The following is a 16,944-nucleotide window of genomic DNA, read 5'->3' as shown; positions in this document are numbered from 1 at the left end:
ACATATATACATACACATTATAATACACACACATATATACACACATAATTTATACATATATATACATACATATATATGTTAGTTGGTCATGTTCAGCTCTAATAAATTATTTATGCCATCGTATTGGATATTGTTTCAGCATCTTCTATTCAGACCAAATTTAGGTAAAGTAATTTTTTACCTTGACAGTTGAAACATCTGCTGTAATATATTTGTTCACCAATGACCATACGCTCAAAGGAAGCTATGTTTTCTTTTCCACTTTCTCATGCACTCCAATTCATAATTGAATTTAAAAAATTAAGTTGCATATGTACAATGAGTTTTCAAATTCAAGAAATAGGTGTCGTCCCCTTTGCGGTTTAGATTGGCTGTAATTACAGCATCTCATTTACGTCTTTCTTCTTCTTGATATATTCCCAAAAGTCCAATTTCGATATCAGTCGATAAAATACTATTTTTCGATACCAGAGCTATGTTTGCTTTAATATCATTAATCATCATTATTATTATTGTTGATTTTATATAGTATATAGTGAAAGTAGTTATTTTATGAAGGAAATGTAATGGAGTAAAAGTGAAAGTTGTCAGACATAAATAATGAAGTAAAGTACAGATATGTTCATTGTATACTAAAGTACAGTAACAAAGTAGTTATAATTCAGAATATTGGTTGGAAAAATGACCAAATTTCAATGGTCAAATCCACGTCACAACCTGACATTGAATAAACGTTGTCAAAATGCATGTTGTTTCAACGTTGTATTTGTGTTGTAGAATATTGTTTGGGAAATGACCAAATTTCAATGGTCAAATCCACGTCACAACCCAACATTGAATAAACGTTAAAAAGCATGTTGTTTCAACGTTGTATTTGTGTTGTAGAACAGTGGTCCCCAACCTTTTTGTAACTGCGGACAGGGGGGGGTATGGTATTTTTTAAATTTTTGTTCTTATTTTATTATTTTTTGTCATAAAAAAATACAATCATGCGTGCTTACGGATTGTATCCCTGCAGACTGTATTGATCTATATTGATATATAATGTAGGAACCAGAAATATTAATAACAGAAAGAAACAACCCTTTTGTGCGAATGATTGTGAATGAGTGGGGAGGTTTATGGGTTGGTGCACTAATCTTAAGTGTATCTTGTGTTTTTTATGTTGATTTAATTTTTTTTTTTTTAAGTTAAAAAATAATCATTACCAATCGATCCACGGACCGGTACCGGGCCGTGGCCCGGTGGTTGGGGACCACTGTTGTAGAATATTGGTTGGAAAAATGACCAAAATTCTATGGTCAAATTAACGTCACAACCTGACATTGAATAAACGTTGTCAAAAAGCATTTTGTTTCAGCGTTGTATTTGTGTTGTGGAATATTGGTTGGGAAATGACCAAAATTCAATGGTCAAATGAACGTCACAACCAGACATTGAATAAACGTCGTCAAAAAGCATGTTGATTCAACATTATGTTTGAGTTGCGCAACATCAGGACCTAATTCAACAACTTCTCAACGTTGTTTTCAGGTCTTGTGCCTGCTGGGTTCTGTCTTTGCATTCGGCGGAGGTATTTTCTAAAATATCAAAGTTGGTGTTGTGTTGCTCACCTGCGCCAGGTGAGAGCTCCATGTTCAGCAGATCTTTGAAGCCACAGTTCCCTCCCTGAAGGCCATTGTAGGACACAGCACAGGACCCGAAGAGCAGGCGGCACTTCTTGTCGCTCCGGGTGTTGTTGGTGACCACGGCAAAGACGTCAAAGTCGCAGCCCTTCTTCATCTCGGGGGAGACTTTGATGGCCACATGCAGGCCTTGGTTGTCCTTCTGCTGGAGCAGCTTGTTCTGGTGGTCGGCCTTCTTGAAGACCTCGCGTTCTTCATCAGAGCCTGCCAACATTGACACGGGGGTGTCCCTAATGGATAGGTCTGTGGGCGTGTCACTCAGCGTACCTTCAGGATGCTTGTAAAGGTGAGTGATGTCTTCTCGGTCGTCGCCGCCGACGCTCTTGGTGCTGATCATCTTCCCCACCACTTGAGTGGAGGTCACCTCCGATGTGCTGCCGTCTTGTTTCTTCATCATGGTGACCACGTCGGCGTTGACCTCAGCGAAGACAAAGGCAGCGTCGTACTTGGACATGAGCTCCCCATCCTTGATGGCCCTGACGGGGATGGGCCCGCAGCAGTACACCCCTGAGGGAACACACCAAATATATTAAAAACAATTAAAAATAAAGATTTTTGAATTGTATATTTTTTTGCAACAATGCTTAATCGGTTAAACATTTTTATTTATTTTTTTATTTCTTTAATTCTGTCCTGTCCAGTCACTGAGGCAAATCATATTGTTGATGTAGAGCACAGGTGTCAAACTCAAGGCCCGGGGGCCAGATGTGGCCCGCCACTTCATTTAATTTGGCCCTCGAAAGCCTTGAAATAATATGTATCAATAAAGTATTTAAATGTATTCTTTCTGTCTATTTTGGGAGAAAAAAAAAAAGAACTCCATGTAATCGCAAATTATGTTCACTTAAATATTGTCTGATTATGCAAAAATATATTATCAAACAGTTTTTTTTAATAGAAATAAATACTAATAATAATAATGTCAAAGCAAGTTATCCATCAAATGGTGCAATGTAAAAGTAGCAATAGATTTAATGGTACAATTATGAAATTTACTGTGGTTTTTGACAGCATTTTTCTCTCATTGAAGAAAACAGTACTTGTTTAATGTAATAAACAGTGGTGCCGTTTTGGCATTTACAGTAATACACCGAAAAATCTACACTTGTTAATTTGCTGTAAAAAAAAACAAAAAAAACTGGCAGGTAAGGGGCCAAAATTTTACTGTAAAACATTTTTTTTTAAATTTACAGTAAAAAAAAACTAATGCAAATCTGACTGTAAAATTCTGGCAACTGAGCTGCCTTTTTTTTTTTTTTTTTTACCATAAAAACATCAGTACTGTTTTTCCATTTTCAGTAATATACAATACATTTTGAGGTGAAATTATTGCAACTTACCATATTTTTATTTTTAATTTAATTAAATAAAAAACATCTCCTGATAAAATGCATTAAAAAAAATTGTGTAATAATGGTATTCACTGTTAGACGCGCCCCTCTGGGCCAAACATAACTGTGATGTGGCCCTCATTGAAAACTACTTTGACACCTCTGTTGTAGATGATCTACATCTGCTGTACACATTTACTTTAGAAAAGAGAAGTGATGGATACTTCTCTTGTTGTCTTATTTGTATTTGAATTTAATAAATGTTTGGGTAAATTGTATTTATTTCTTTGAAGTCATATCGAAATGTATTACAGCTGTTTATCTATTTTATGGAGGAATGTAGTTAATCATAAAACTGGCATCCAATGTTATTACAAAGTATTGATTAAGAATTAAGAATAATTCTCCATGGGGAACGGATTCTGAACTGAATCGTTACTCTCCAAGAATCGAATCGACTTTTTAGAGACTCACAGCCCTAAAACCATGCGTGTTCTCACGTCTCTATTACCAGAAAAACAATATTTGGTTGTTACCTCCGCTTTTCTCTTGAGGGGTGGGGTCACTGGCCTGCCAGCCGTGATAATGAGAAGCAGTGAGGTCGGGTCGAGTCATCCAGCTCTCCACCCAGCAGTGGTAGTTCCTGCAGGAAAAAGTATGCAACATACCGTGATCCTGTGTCTTGCAGTCTAGGTTGTTAATAATTAGCCCTTTCATTTGAACTAAATATACAAAAATGATTCAATCAAAAATATTCAGCTTTTACTAAACATGCTCAGCTTTGATGTATTCATGTAACAATCACCGTACATTCCGGAATAATGAGCCGTTACTTTTTTTCCTACGATTTGAACCCTGCGGCTTACAATATGGTGCGGCTAAATTATGTTTTTTTCTTCGCCAACGGCCACAAGCACATAGTCACACTGAAATGGTGTGTTATTGTTTGTCCTTTGGAGCCTCTTCCTTGTTTTTAATGAATACTTAGGCCTAGTTAGAGAGTGACAGAGATGTATTAATGTAACAATCACCGTAAATTCCGGAATAATAAGTTGTTACTTTTTTCCTACGATTGTCCTGTGGTCTTATAAATTGGTGCGGCTAACTTTTGGATTTTTCTTCGCCGATGGCCATAATGCAAATGGTGACACTGATTAAAGGCCTACTGAAACCCACTACTACCAACCACGCAGTCTGATAGTTTATTTATCAATGATGAAATCTTAACATTGCAACACATGCCAATACGGCCGGGTTAACTTATAAAGTGCAATTTTAAATTTCCCGCTAAACTTCCGGTTGAAAACGTCTTTGGATGATGACGTATGCGCGTGACGTAGCCAGTGAAACAGAAGTATCGGTACCCCATTGAATACAATACAAAATAGCTCTGTTTTCATCTCATAATTCCACAGTATTCTGGACATCTGTGTTGGTGAATCTTTTGCAATTTGTTTAATGAACAATGAAGACTGCAAAGAAGAAAGTTATAGGTGGGATCGGTGTATTAGCGGCGGACTACAGCAACACAACCAGGAAGACTTTGACTCGGATAGCAGACGCGCTAGCCGACGCTAGCCACCGACCGCACGGATGATCGTGGTGAAGTCCTTCGTCCTTCCGTCAATCGCTGGAACGCAGGTGAGCACGGGTGTTGATGAGCAAATGAGGGCTGGCTGGCGTAGGTGGAGCGCTAATGTTTTTATCATAGCTCTGTGAGGTCTCGTTACTAAGTTAGCTTCAATGGCGTCGTTAGCAACAGCATTTTTAAGCTTCGCCAAGCTGGAAAACATTAACCGTGTATTTACATGTCCCTGGTTTAATGGTATTGTTGATCTTCTGTCTATCCTTCCAGTCAGGGATTTATTTATTTTGTTTCTATATGCAGTTAAGCACGATGCTATCACGTTAGCTCCGTAGCTAAGTTAACTTCAATGGCGTCGTTAGCAACAGCATTTTTAAGCTTCGCCAGGCTGGAAAGCATTAACCGTGTATTTACATGTCCCTGGTTTAATAGTATTGTTGATCTTCTGTCAATCCTTCCAGTCAGGGATTTATTTATTTTGTTTCTATATATCAAGCACGATGCTATCACGTTAGCTCCGTAGCTAAAGTGTTTCGTCGATGTATTGTCGTGGAGATCAAATTCACTGTGAATGTCCATTTCGCGTTCTCGACTCTCATTTTCAAGAGGATATAGTATCCGAGGTGGTTTAAAATACAAATCCGTGATCCACAATAGAAAAAGGAGAGAGTGTGGAATCCAATGAGCCAGCTTGTACCCAAGTTACGGTCAGAGTGAAAAAAGATATGTCTTGCACTACATTCTAGTCCTTCACTCTAATGTTCCTCATCCACAAATCTTTCATCCTCGCTCAAATTAATGGGGTAATCGTCGCTTTCTCGGTCCGAATCTCTCTCGGTCCGAATCTCTCTCGCTGCTGGTGTAAACAATGGGAAAATATGAGCAGTCCTTCCTCCGGTGTCGTCACGCTACTTCCGGTAGGGGCAAGGCTTTTTTTTATCAGAGACCAAAAGTTGCGAACTTTATCGTCGTTGTTCTATACTAAATCCTTTCAGCAAAAATATGGCAATATCGCGAACTGATCAAGTATGACACATAGAATGGATCTGCTATCCCCGTTTAAATAAAAAAAATTCATTTCAGTAGGCCTTTAAGTTGCCCTTTTTTTTCTTTTTTTTTTAAATTTGTGAATAGAGTTGCCATGGCAACACGAAATGTTCCCAACTTAAAGTACCCCCGTCGGCGCAAACAAAACCTTTCCGACGGTATAACATATGTGGGGGTTCTTCGGCCAGTTCGTTTTGTATTAATTGTAAGAGAAACGTGCGGAACTATAATAATACAAGGTGAAGTATGAGCAATAATAATATGAGCTGCTTGCATTGCAGCAGGCCCATAATAAAAAAAATACTAAAAAGTTTTTTTTTTTTGTATTCAAACAGTGTTACTGTTCAAATGGTGTGTAATGTTACAGTGGCCAAAAATATTACATATATTTGCTAAATAAAACCTCTTCCTTGTTTTTAATGAATACTTAGGCCTAGTTGGAGAGTGTCAGAGATGTATTCATGTAACAATCCCCGTAAATTCCAGAATTATAAGCAGTTACTTTTTTCCTACGATTTGAACCCTGCGGCTTATAAATTGGTGCGGCTAATTTATGGATTTTTCTTCGCCGACGGCCACGATGCAAATAGTGACACTGAAATGGTGTGTTATTGTTTGCGCTATCGTCTTTTGGACGAGTTCGCCCACGGGAGCTGCTGCCGCGTGAACGTCGCCAGTCATTTCCTTCCGTTTAGAGCTTTCGACCGGAAGTACAAGTGCTGTTCCGTCTACTCGTAAGTACTCTTCATTCATCACTCCAAGCAACGTCTGTAAGTTTTACAATACAACTAAAACAATTCATACCTACTATACCGTCACATTGTTGATGTCTGTAGGAGTGTTTCCATGCATATTTGTACAATTACAGTGGCAGAAAATAAAAATAAAACTTCGCCAACACGCAAAACTCATGTAAAAAAGGCCTAACATTGGCGGAGAAAGCTGCACCTAACAATAATAAAACCACATCTGTTAAACAATGATTAATCTAGACGTGGAACAAAACATAACGTCGGATCCAGTCTGTTGCAATATAAGTTAAATACAAAATGTACTAAAAAGGTGTTTTTTCTATATTTACACACAGTGTTACTGTTCAAACGGTGTGTAATGTTACAGTGGCCAAAATATTACATATATTTGCTGAATAAAACCTCTTCCTTGTTTTTAATGAATTCTTAGGCCTAGTTGGAGAGTGTCAGAGATGTATTAATGTAACAATCACCGTAAATTCCGGAATAATAAGTTGTTACTTTTATGGATTTTTCTTCACAGACGGCCTTAATGCAAATAGTGACACTGATTAAAAAGGTATGTACCCATTAAATTGGCCCTTTTTTTTTTTTACATTTGTGAATAGTGTTGCCATGGCAACACAAAATGTTCCCAACTTAAAGTACCCCAGTCGTTGCGAACAAAACCTTTCCGACGGTATAACATATGTGGGGGTTCGTTGGCCAGTTCGTCTCGTATTAATCGTAAGAGAAACATGCGGAACTATAATAATACAAGGTGAAGTATGAGCAATAATAATATGGGCTGCTTGCATTGCAGCAGGCCCGTAATTAAAAAAAATACTAAAAAGGTGGGGGGGTTTTAAAATTCAAACACAGTGTTACTGTTCAAATGGTGTGTAATGTTACAGTGGCCAAAAGTATTACTGAATATAGTATTTGCTGAATAAAACCTCTTCCTTGTTGTTAATGAATACTCAGGCCTAGTTGAGAGTGTTTTCTGAGGTGGTACTTGGTGAAACAAGTTTGAGAACCACTACTTCACAGGTGTCAAACTCAAGGCCCATGTGCCAGATGTGGCCCGCCACTTCATTTCATTTGGCCCTCGAAAGCCTGGAAATAATATGTATAATAAAGTACTGTAACTTTTCTTACTAAATGTATTCTTTTTTCTATTTTGTGAGAAGAAAAAAATGCACATACTCCATGTAATCGCAAATTATGCTAACTTAAATATTGTTTAATTATGCAAAAATATATAATAAACATTGAAACCATTTTTTAAATATAAATAAATGCTAATAATAATGATTTCAAAGCAAGTTAACCATCAAATTATGCAATGTAAAAGTAGCAATAGATTTCATGGTCAAATTGTGAAAGTTACTGTGGTTTTTACAGCATTTTTCTCTAAATGAAAAAAACAGTACTTTTTTTTACTGTAATAAACTGTGGTGCCGTTTTGGCATTTACAGTAATACACCGAAAAATCGACAGTTGTTCATTTGCGGTTAAAAAAAAACCAAACAAACAAACTGGCAGCTCAGGTGCCAACAATTTACTGTAAAATTGTATTTTTTTTTTTATTTACAGTAAAAAAAAAAAAAAAAAGGTAAATTTTACAGTAAAATTCTGGCAACTGAGCTGCCTTTTTTTTACACTAAAAACAGCAGTACTGTTTTTCCATGTACAGTAATATACACTACATTTTAAGGTGAAATTACTGCAATTTACCACTTTTTTTTTTTACATTTTAGTTTTTAAATAATCTACTAGTGTTGTCCCGATATCAATATTTTGGCACCGGTACCAACATTTATTTCGATACTTTTCGGTACTTTGATACTTTTCTAATTAATGGGGACCAAAATAAATTGCATTATAGGCTTTATTTTAACAAACAATCTTAGGGTACATTAAACATGTTTATTATTGTAATTTAGTCCTTAAATAAAATAGTGAACATAGTAGACAACTTGTCTTTTAGTAGTAAGTAAACAAACAAAGACTCCTAATTAGTCTGCTGACGTATGCAGTAACATATTGTGTCATTTATCTACCTTTTATTTTGTCAAGAATTTTAAGGACAACCTGTAAAAATTGATTTTTAATGTACTTCTTCATTTACTGTTAATATCTAAAATTTATAAAAACGAAAGAAGATGTTGTGATGCCAAAAAATATCGATGTAATCATAGTAGTATCGACTAGACACGCTCCTGCACTTGGTATCATTGCATCGGATGTCAGGTGTAGATCCACCAATGGCGCTTGTTTACATTTTTTGACGCCGGTGAGCTACGGTGTGTAGTGAAGCATGTTTAGCTATTCCTCGTCCTCCGGTGATAATGCTACTTGTAAGAAACGTACTTTATTAGTCACCATAGAGACCAGGATTAGTGATGTAGAAGTAGCTAAAACACTGCTGACTGCGGATGGATGTTAGCTGCTAGCTAGCTAGCCATGTTTTAAAGCACCTCTTCCTGAGGGTGTTTCAGTGTTATAACTTCACCTTTATTTTTACATTTTACACCAAAATGCGTCCATTCTCCCTTTTCTGTCTACACACTGTGTCTGCTTGTAAGTACTCCATGTGTGTGCGCTGCCGAACATGCTCCTCTGCTCGTAAAACCAGCAATGTCATGACGTGACGATGACGGGTGAGCGGGGCCGTTACTTTTTAGAGGCGGTATGGTACCGAATATGATTCATTAGTATTGCGGTACTATACCAATACCGGTAAACCGTACAACCCTATAATCTACTCATAAAATGCATTTTAAAAATTGTGTAATAATATTATTCACTGTTAAAAACATAACTGCAATGTGGCCCTCAGTGAAAACCACTTTGACACCTCTGACCTAAAAAATCTCTTGAATTATTTCATCAGGCATACCAGATCATTTCTCTGGAGCGCATGAGTTCTCCATGCTCGTTGATGTAGCGTTCGATCACCAGGTTGCCGTTGGCGTCGTGAGCTGAGTAGTAGTTGGTGACCACTCTGCAGGGGATGCCCAGCGCCCTGGAAACTGCGGTGTGAAGAGTCGACGTTAAAAAAAAATGTTTTCACATAAACAGTCCTGCGTCGGGAAGAGTGACGATGTGTGTTTCCTCGTGATAGGACGGCGAGTTCCGCGGCGTCCTATCTTACTTGAGCAGGCGACGGCGGCAAACACCCAACACTGTCCGAAGCGGACGGGCTGACAGGCTTGCGTGTCCCAGTTGTGCAGAATCTCCACGCTCCCCTTCCAGAACATGGGGCTCACGCCCCCGTCAAACTTATCTGTCCAGTTCCCCAGCAGAACCCCTTTGTCATCGTTACAATTCACCTGCCGGGCCACAGGGGTGTCAGCACAAAGCATAGAAAGGAGAAGATCAGAACTGCAGCTCCTTACTCACCATGGCACTGAGAACTCGGCACACATAGATGGGGTTTCTCCTGCCGGAGCAGTCTTTGCCTGGATTACGCAGACATTTAGGATTCATGTCCAGAATCCGCAGACACACGTCCAGGATTCCAGTTTCAAACTGTGCAAAATGAAAACATGTTTAATTACAGCTCCTCGTCTGTTGGTGATTGATACAAGACAGGAGAACATATGCCAGAAGCGTGCTCGGGGGGGGGGGGGAAACCTCTGAGCAGGTGCAGTTGAAGCCTCGGTAATCTCACGAGTTATGTGCTGCTCATTCCAGGATCTGACCTCTGAATTATTCATTGTCTGACTGATTTATAAACAATGATTCAGTGTTTCAGTAACACATGGGGACATCTTCACTTGTATCGCACACCAAATACAGACTAGTCATCTAACTCTGACACTGTAAACATAAAGGTACGCGTGTGTGTGAAGTAGGGTTGTGCAGTATACCGGTACTAATATAGTACTGCGATACTAATGAATCAAAAACGGTACTATACTCTGTTTACAAAAAATATATATATATATTTTTTTTAACAAGCGCCTCGTCACATGGTGACATTGCTGGTTTTACGAGCAGAGGAACATGTTCGGCAGCGCACACACACTGAGTACTTACAAGCAGACATGGTGTGTAGACAAAAAAGGGAGAATGGACGCATTTTGGTGTAAAAAGTAAAGATAAAGGTGAAGTTATAACACTAAAACACCCTCAGGAAGAGGTGCTTTAAGACAGTGGTCCCCAACCATTATTAAATCAACATAAAAAACACAATATATACTTTATATATAAATATAGATCAATACAGTCTGCAGGGATACACTCCGTAAGCACACATGATTGTATTTCTTTATGACAAAAAAACAAAACAAATGAAACAAAAAAATAAACCTAACCACCCCCCCCCCCCCCCCCCCCCCTCGGTACGTGGGCCAAATTTTGAAGCGTTGACCGGTCCGCAGTTACAAAAAGGTTGGGGACCACTGCTTTAAGACATGGCTAGCAAGCTACCAGCTAACATCCATCCACAGTGTTTTAGCTACTTCTAAATCACTAATCCTTGCCTCCATGGCGACAAATAAAGTAAGTTTCTTACAAGTAACATTATCACTGCAGGATGAGGAATAGCTAAACATGCTTCACTACACACCGTAGGAGGATACAATAGCTCACCGGCGTCACAATGTAAACAAATGCCATGGGTGGATCGACACCTGACATCCACTGTAATGATATCAAGTACAAGAGCGTATCTAGTTGATACTACTATGATTACATTGATATTTGTTTTATTGTCACAAAATCTTTTTTCTTTTTTTTTTAAATTCATATTATATTCATAAACTCAGTAAATATTTTCCTGGACACATGAGGACTTTGAATATGACCAATGTACGATCCAGTAACTACTTGGTATCGGATCGATACCTAAATGTGTGGTATCATCCAAAACTAATGTAAAGTATCAAAGAAGAGAAGAATAAGTGATTATTACATTTTAACAGAAGTGTAGATAGAACATGTTAAAACAGAAAAAAAGCAGATATTAACAGTAAATGAACAAGTAGATTAAAATTACATTGTTACAGTTTGTCCCTCATAATGTAGACAAAATAATAGGTAGATAAATGACACAATATGTTACTGCATACGTCAGCAGACTAATTAGGAGTCTTTGTTTGTTTACTTACTACTAAAAGACAAGTTGTCTAGTATGTTCACTATTTTATTTAAGGACTAAATTACAATAATAAACATATGTTTCATGTACCCTAAGACTTTTTGGTTCAAATAAAGACAATAATGAATTTTTTTGCGGTCCCCTTTATTTAGGAAAGTATCGAAAAATATCTAAATACCTTTTGGTACCCGTACCAGTACCAAAATATTGGTATCAAGACAACCCTAATGTGAAGTAAGTTGGCGCTTTGCTGTTGGTACCTGGCCAAAGTTCCATGGAGTCGCTATCGGATGTTTGGCGTTGCCTCGAAAGATGATTCCATCCTGAGACAAGACATATTCTTCCAAATCCTCCTTCTTTTCCATGTATACAGCGTCCCCTGTTGCCAAGAAACGAGAAACAATAAAACAAACAACCCATTCCAACGCGCCTTTAGCTGTCAAATTCCACAAATGCTATAACCAAATACCGGATTCACTTTATAGAACTAAAGCAGAGGTCGGCAATCCAAAATGTTGAAAGGACCATATTGGACCAACAATACATTACACAAATCTGTCTGAAACCGCAAAAATTGAAAAGTGTTATAATGAAGACAACACATGATGTGTCTATATTAGTTATATTAGCCTACTATCAAAATGACTTTAAACGTCTTATATAAGTGTTATAATGAAGACAAAACATGATGTGTCTATATTAGTTATATTAGCCTACTATCAAAATGACTTTAAACGTCTTATATAAGTGTTATAATGAAGGCAACACATGATGTAAGTGTCTATATTAGTTATATTAGCCTACTATCAAAATGACTTTAAACGTCTTATATAAGTGTTATAATGAAGGCAACACATGATGTAAGTGTCTATATTCGCTATAATAGCCTACTATCAAAATGACTATGTGTCGCAGGCTGACGCAAATCTTCGTTGACAGAAATGTTGAAATGTAATATTTATTCTACACATTTTTACAACATTGGAAAATATTTGTAAAACTTCTCAGAGGGTGAGATAACTCCTGGAAATGAGTGGCTCAGAATGGCCAAAGGTATACATGTGTGTGTCCAAGTTAAAGAAAACGGCAGGCTGTCTAATAGAATTATTACAATCTTTGCAAGCTGGGTAACGTTTGCTGTGGTCTGGAACAACATGGCACACAAACAACTATGAGAAATGCAGCCAATATTACATACAGATAATGTGTCATGAGACATGCAAATATAAATTAAATACACAGAGGACATAAGTAAAGGAAATTAAATTAGCTCAAATATACCTACAAACGAGGCATAATGATGCAGTATGTACATACAGCTAGCCTAAATAGCATGTTAGCATGCAGTCAAAGCTCACCCTTTGTGCATTCACGCACAGTATAAAAAGTTTGGTGGGCAAAATGAGACAAAGGAGGGGTGGCATAAAATACGTCTTTCTGTGGCAGCGTCGGAGAAAGTTGTACATGTAAACAAACCATTGCGTCAGAGTCCACACAACTACGGTGATTTCAAGGAGCGGCGCTTGCCAAATACTCTCATCAGTGGAGCATAAACATCTCATTCTCTTCACTCATGTTTGGTCCCTAGGGGGTCACAAAGGAACTCCTACGAACCATCCATTTGTTTTCTATGCTCAGTGTCCTCATTAGGGTCGCGGCCAGCTCAATTTGGGTGAGGTGGCTTACACCCCGGACTAGTCCCCGTTCAGTCGGGCCATAGGAATCCCTACTGTAGACCAAGATTAGCGTTATCATAAATGCTCTGGTGTTCGTCCGAACGTATCGTATCGCTGTGGGCAAGTCTAGGTGTGTTCCGTTCACCCACCTGAGCACCATGGGTTAAATAGCAAGACGAAATCAATCCGTGCCGATTGCCCCAGGTCCAGGGTGTAGCGTCCTATGGGTGCGTCGGGGGCGGCGCAGATGGACAGGGCCACCATGTCTCCGGGGGGGCTGATGGCGGCCGCACTCCAGCGGGAAGTATCCACGCTGGCAGACAGACCGAAGGACGCCCGGGTGCCGTACTGCTCAGAAGGTTGGGGACCTGGAACAGTCAATAACATTTGTTTTATATTTGACTCCGGCCAACAAACATCAGGAGAACTTTTGTCAAAGTAACCACATTCCGTTTGAGTCTCTTTGAGTGCACGACCAGTGAACCAGAACCGAATTATAATTCAAATGATTCAGGACTCATGTGGTCTTAAATGGCTCACATTCAGGTTGTCTTCTGGTAAATGAGCTAACCTCACGCCGGTCGTGCTTACGTCTGTCCAGAAGGCCTTCTCCTTCACTTAGTTCTGCCCACAACCCAAACCAAGGGGATCACAGAATCCAGGTCAGTGCTTACCATGGCACATTATTGTATTTGTGGTGGCCCACCACAATTACATTTGGACTTCCACAGAAAAAATATGCATTTTTTCAAATTTTTTGCATCACATACTACAAAACCCAAAACCAGTGAAGTTGTCACGTTGTGTAAAAACTAAATAAAAACAGAATACGATTATTTGCAAATCCTTTTCAACTTATATTTAATTGAATAGACTGCAAAGACAAGATATTTAACCTTGGAACTGGTAAACGTTATTTTTTGCAAATATTAGCTCATTTGGAATGTGATGCCTGCAACATGTTTCAAAAAAGCTGGCACAAGTGGCAAAAAAGAGTGAGAAAGTTGAGGAATGCTCATCAATCAATCAATCAATGTTTACTTATATAGCCCTAAATTCAGAGTGTCTCAAAGGGCTGCACAAGCCACAACGACATCCTCGGCTCAGATCCCACATCAGGGCAAGAAAAAACTCAACCCAATAGGATAACACTTATTTGGAACATCCCACAGGTGAAAAGGCTAACTGGGAACAGGTGGGTGCCATGATTGGGTATAAAAGCAGCTTCCATGAAATGCTCAGTCATTGACAAACAAGGACGGGGCGAGGGTCACCACTTTGTCAACAAATGCCTGAGCAAATTGTTTAAGAACAACATTTCTCAACAAGCTATTGCAAGGAATTTAGGGATTTCACCATCTACGCTCCGTAATATCATCAAAAGGTTCAGAGAATCTGGAGAAATCACTGCACGTAAGCCATGATATTACGGACCTTGGATCCCTCAGGTGGTACTGCATCAAAAAGTGTCATCAGTGTGTAAAGGATATCACCACATGAGCCCAGGAATACTTTAGGACACCACTGTCAGTAACTACAGTTGGTCGCGACATCTGTAAGTGCAAGTTAAAGCTCTACTATGCAAAGCCGAAGCCATTTATCAACAACACCCAGAAACGCTGCCGGCTTTGCTGGGCGCGAGCTCATCTAAGATGGACTAATGCAAAGTGGAAAAGTGTTCTGTGGTCTGACGAGTCCACATTTCAAATTGTTTTTGGAAACTGTGGACGTGGTGTCCTCCGGAACAAAGAGGAAAAGAACCATCCGGACTGTTCTAGGCGCAAAGTGTAAAAGCCAGCATCTGTGATGGTATGGGGGTGTATTAGTGCCCAAGGCATAGGTAACTTACACATCTGTGAAGGCACCATTAATGCTGAAAGGTACATACAGGTTTTGGAGCAACATATGTTGCCATCCAAGCAACGTTACCATGGACGCCCCTGCTTATTTCAGGAAGACAATGCCAAGCCACGTGTTACAACAGCGTGGCTTCATAGTAAAAGAGTTCAGGTACTAGACTGGCCTACCTGTAGTCCACACCTGTCTCCCATTGAAAATGTGTGGTGCAGTATGAAGGCTAGAATATCAGAAGGGAGACTGTTGAACAACTTAAGCTGTATATCAAGCAAGAATGGGAAATAATTCCACTTCAAAAATGTGTCTCCTCAGTTCCCAAACCTTTACTGAGTGTTGTTAAAAGGAAAGGCCATGTAACACAGTGGTAAAAATGCCCCTCTGACAACTTTTTTGCAATGTGTTGCTGCCATTAAATTCTAAGTTCATGATTATTTGCACAAAAAAAAGAAAGTTTCTCAGTGTGAACAATAAATATCTTGTCTTTGCAGTCTATTCAATTGAATATAAGTTGAAAAGGATTTGCAAATCATTGTATTCGCTTTTTATTTACCATTTACACAACGTGACAACCTCACTGCTTTTGGGGTTTGTATAATGGCTAGCGGTGTACGGTACAATGTACTAATGAATTAAAAAGGTATTATGCTGTCACAGGAAAATGCTGGTACATTTTTCTTTTCATCACCATGAGGACATTGCTGGCATACGAACCGCGGCGCATGTTCATCAACACACACATTATTTACAAGCAGAAACAATGCCAACACAGAACAGGAATAATACAATTATTTTTGTCTTAAACCTAAAGATAATAAATATGTGGGGCTGTAAACACTGATGTGCCGCTTTGCAAGCAGTGCTTTAAAATCAAATTAAACTTTATTTATTTAGCGCTTTTCATGCACAGGCAAGTGGTAGGCACAAAGTGCTGTGCAAAACAAAACAAAAACAAACAAAAAAAAGTAACAATCATAGAAGAGAAGGAAACACGCATGCATTCACGCTATATTGACAATAACAAAGCAAAAACATGGCATGGCACTGAGGATTTGAGGAGAAATCACCACCTTTGAGGCATCCACACTGGAAAATAACAGAAATTAACACCATTTGAAAATAAATAAATAAATAAATAAATATTTACATAAAACATAAGATAAAATATATGTAAAAATTAAAATATAAATATTACATTAATAAGTTAATAAATACATAACAAAACGTAGCTAGCTAACTTGTAGTAGCCAGCTTGCAGCTAACGTTACTGCGTAGTGTTTTAGCTACTTCTAAATGGCTAATCCCAGCCTCCATGGTGACAAATAAAGTAAGTTTCTTACACGTACATTATCACTGGAGGACGAGGAATAGCTAAACATGCTTCACTACGCACCGCAGGAGGATACAATAGCTCATCGCTAACAGCAAGCTAGCGCTCCTCAATGTAAACAAAGCTGTGGAGCTATACAAATATCTATTGTAACGATACCAGACGCAAGAGCCCTGTCTAGTCGATACTACAATGATTAGATCCATATTTTTTTATCATCACAAAATATTTTGTCATTTAGTTATTGTTTATATATTCAGTAAACACGTCCCTGGGCAAAGGAGGACTTTATTTTTTTGACCCAAAATGGTAAATAGGTTAAACTTGTATAGCACTTTTCTACCTTGAAGGTACTCAAAGCGCTTTGACACTATTTCCACATTCACCCATTCACACACTGATGGCGGGACCTGCCATGCAAGGCGCTAACCACCACCCATCAGGAGCAAGGGTGAAGTGTCTTGCTCAAGGACACAACGGACGTGACGAGGTCGGTAGAAGCTGGTTATTGAACCAGGAACCCTCAGGTTGCTGGCACGGCCACTCTCCCAACCACGCCATGACGTCCCCAGTTAACCCTGTAAATACTTGGTATTGG

General features: G+C 38.8%; 1 protein-coding gene across 1 annotated transcript in view; it reads right to left on the bottom strand.

Moving 5' to 3' along the window:
- The window catches only part of tgm2b (transglutaminase 2b), an 80,548-nt gene that overhangs the window by 14,851 nt on the left and 48,753 nt on the right, over positions 1–16,944 (bottom strand). The window contains exons 3-10 of the mRNA XM_062056386.1: positions 13,312–13,530; positions 11,747–11,865; positions 9,785–9,913; positions 9,537–9,714; positions 9,282–9,414; positions 3,553–3,659; positions 1,953–2,192; positions 1,614–1,889 (exon numbers count right to left, since the gene is read on the bottom strand). Coding sequence (XP_061912370.1) covers positions 1,614–1,889; positions 1,953–2,192; positions 3,553–3,659; positions 9,282–9,414; positions 9,537–9,714; positions 9,785–9,913; positions 11,747–11,865; positions 13,312–13,530 — 1,401 coding nt within the window. The remainder of the gene's footprint in view (positions 1–1,613; positions 1,890–1,952; positions 2,193–3,552; positions 3,660–9,281; positions 9,415–9,536; positions 9,715–9,784; positions 9,914–11,746; positions 11,866–13,311; positions 13,531–16,944) is intronic.

The sequence above is a fragment of the Entelurus aequoreus genome, linkage group LG01 (assembly GCF_033978785.1).
Source record: "Entelurus aequoreus isolate RoL-2023_Sb linkage group LG01, RoL_Eaeq_v1.1, whole genome shotgun sequence".
In the NCBI taxonomy this organism is placed as follows: Eukaryota; Metazoa; Chordata; class Actinopteri; order Syngnathiformes; family Syngnathidae; genus Entelurus; species Entelurus aequoreus.
This window is presented reverse-complemented; position numbering and strand designations above follow the sequence as displayed.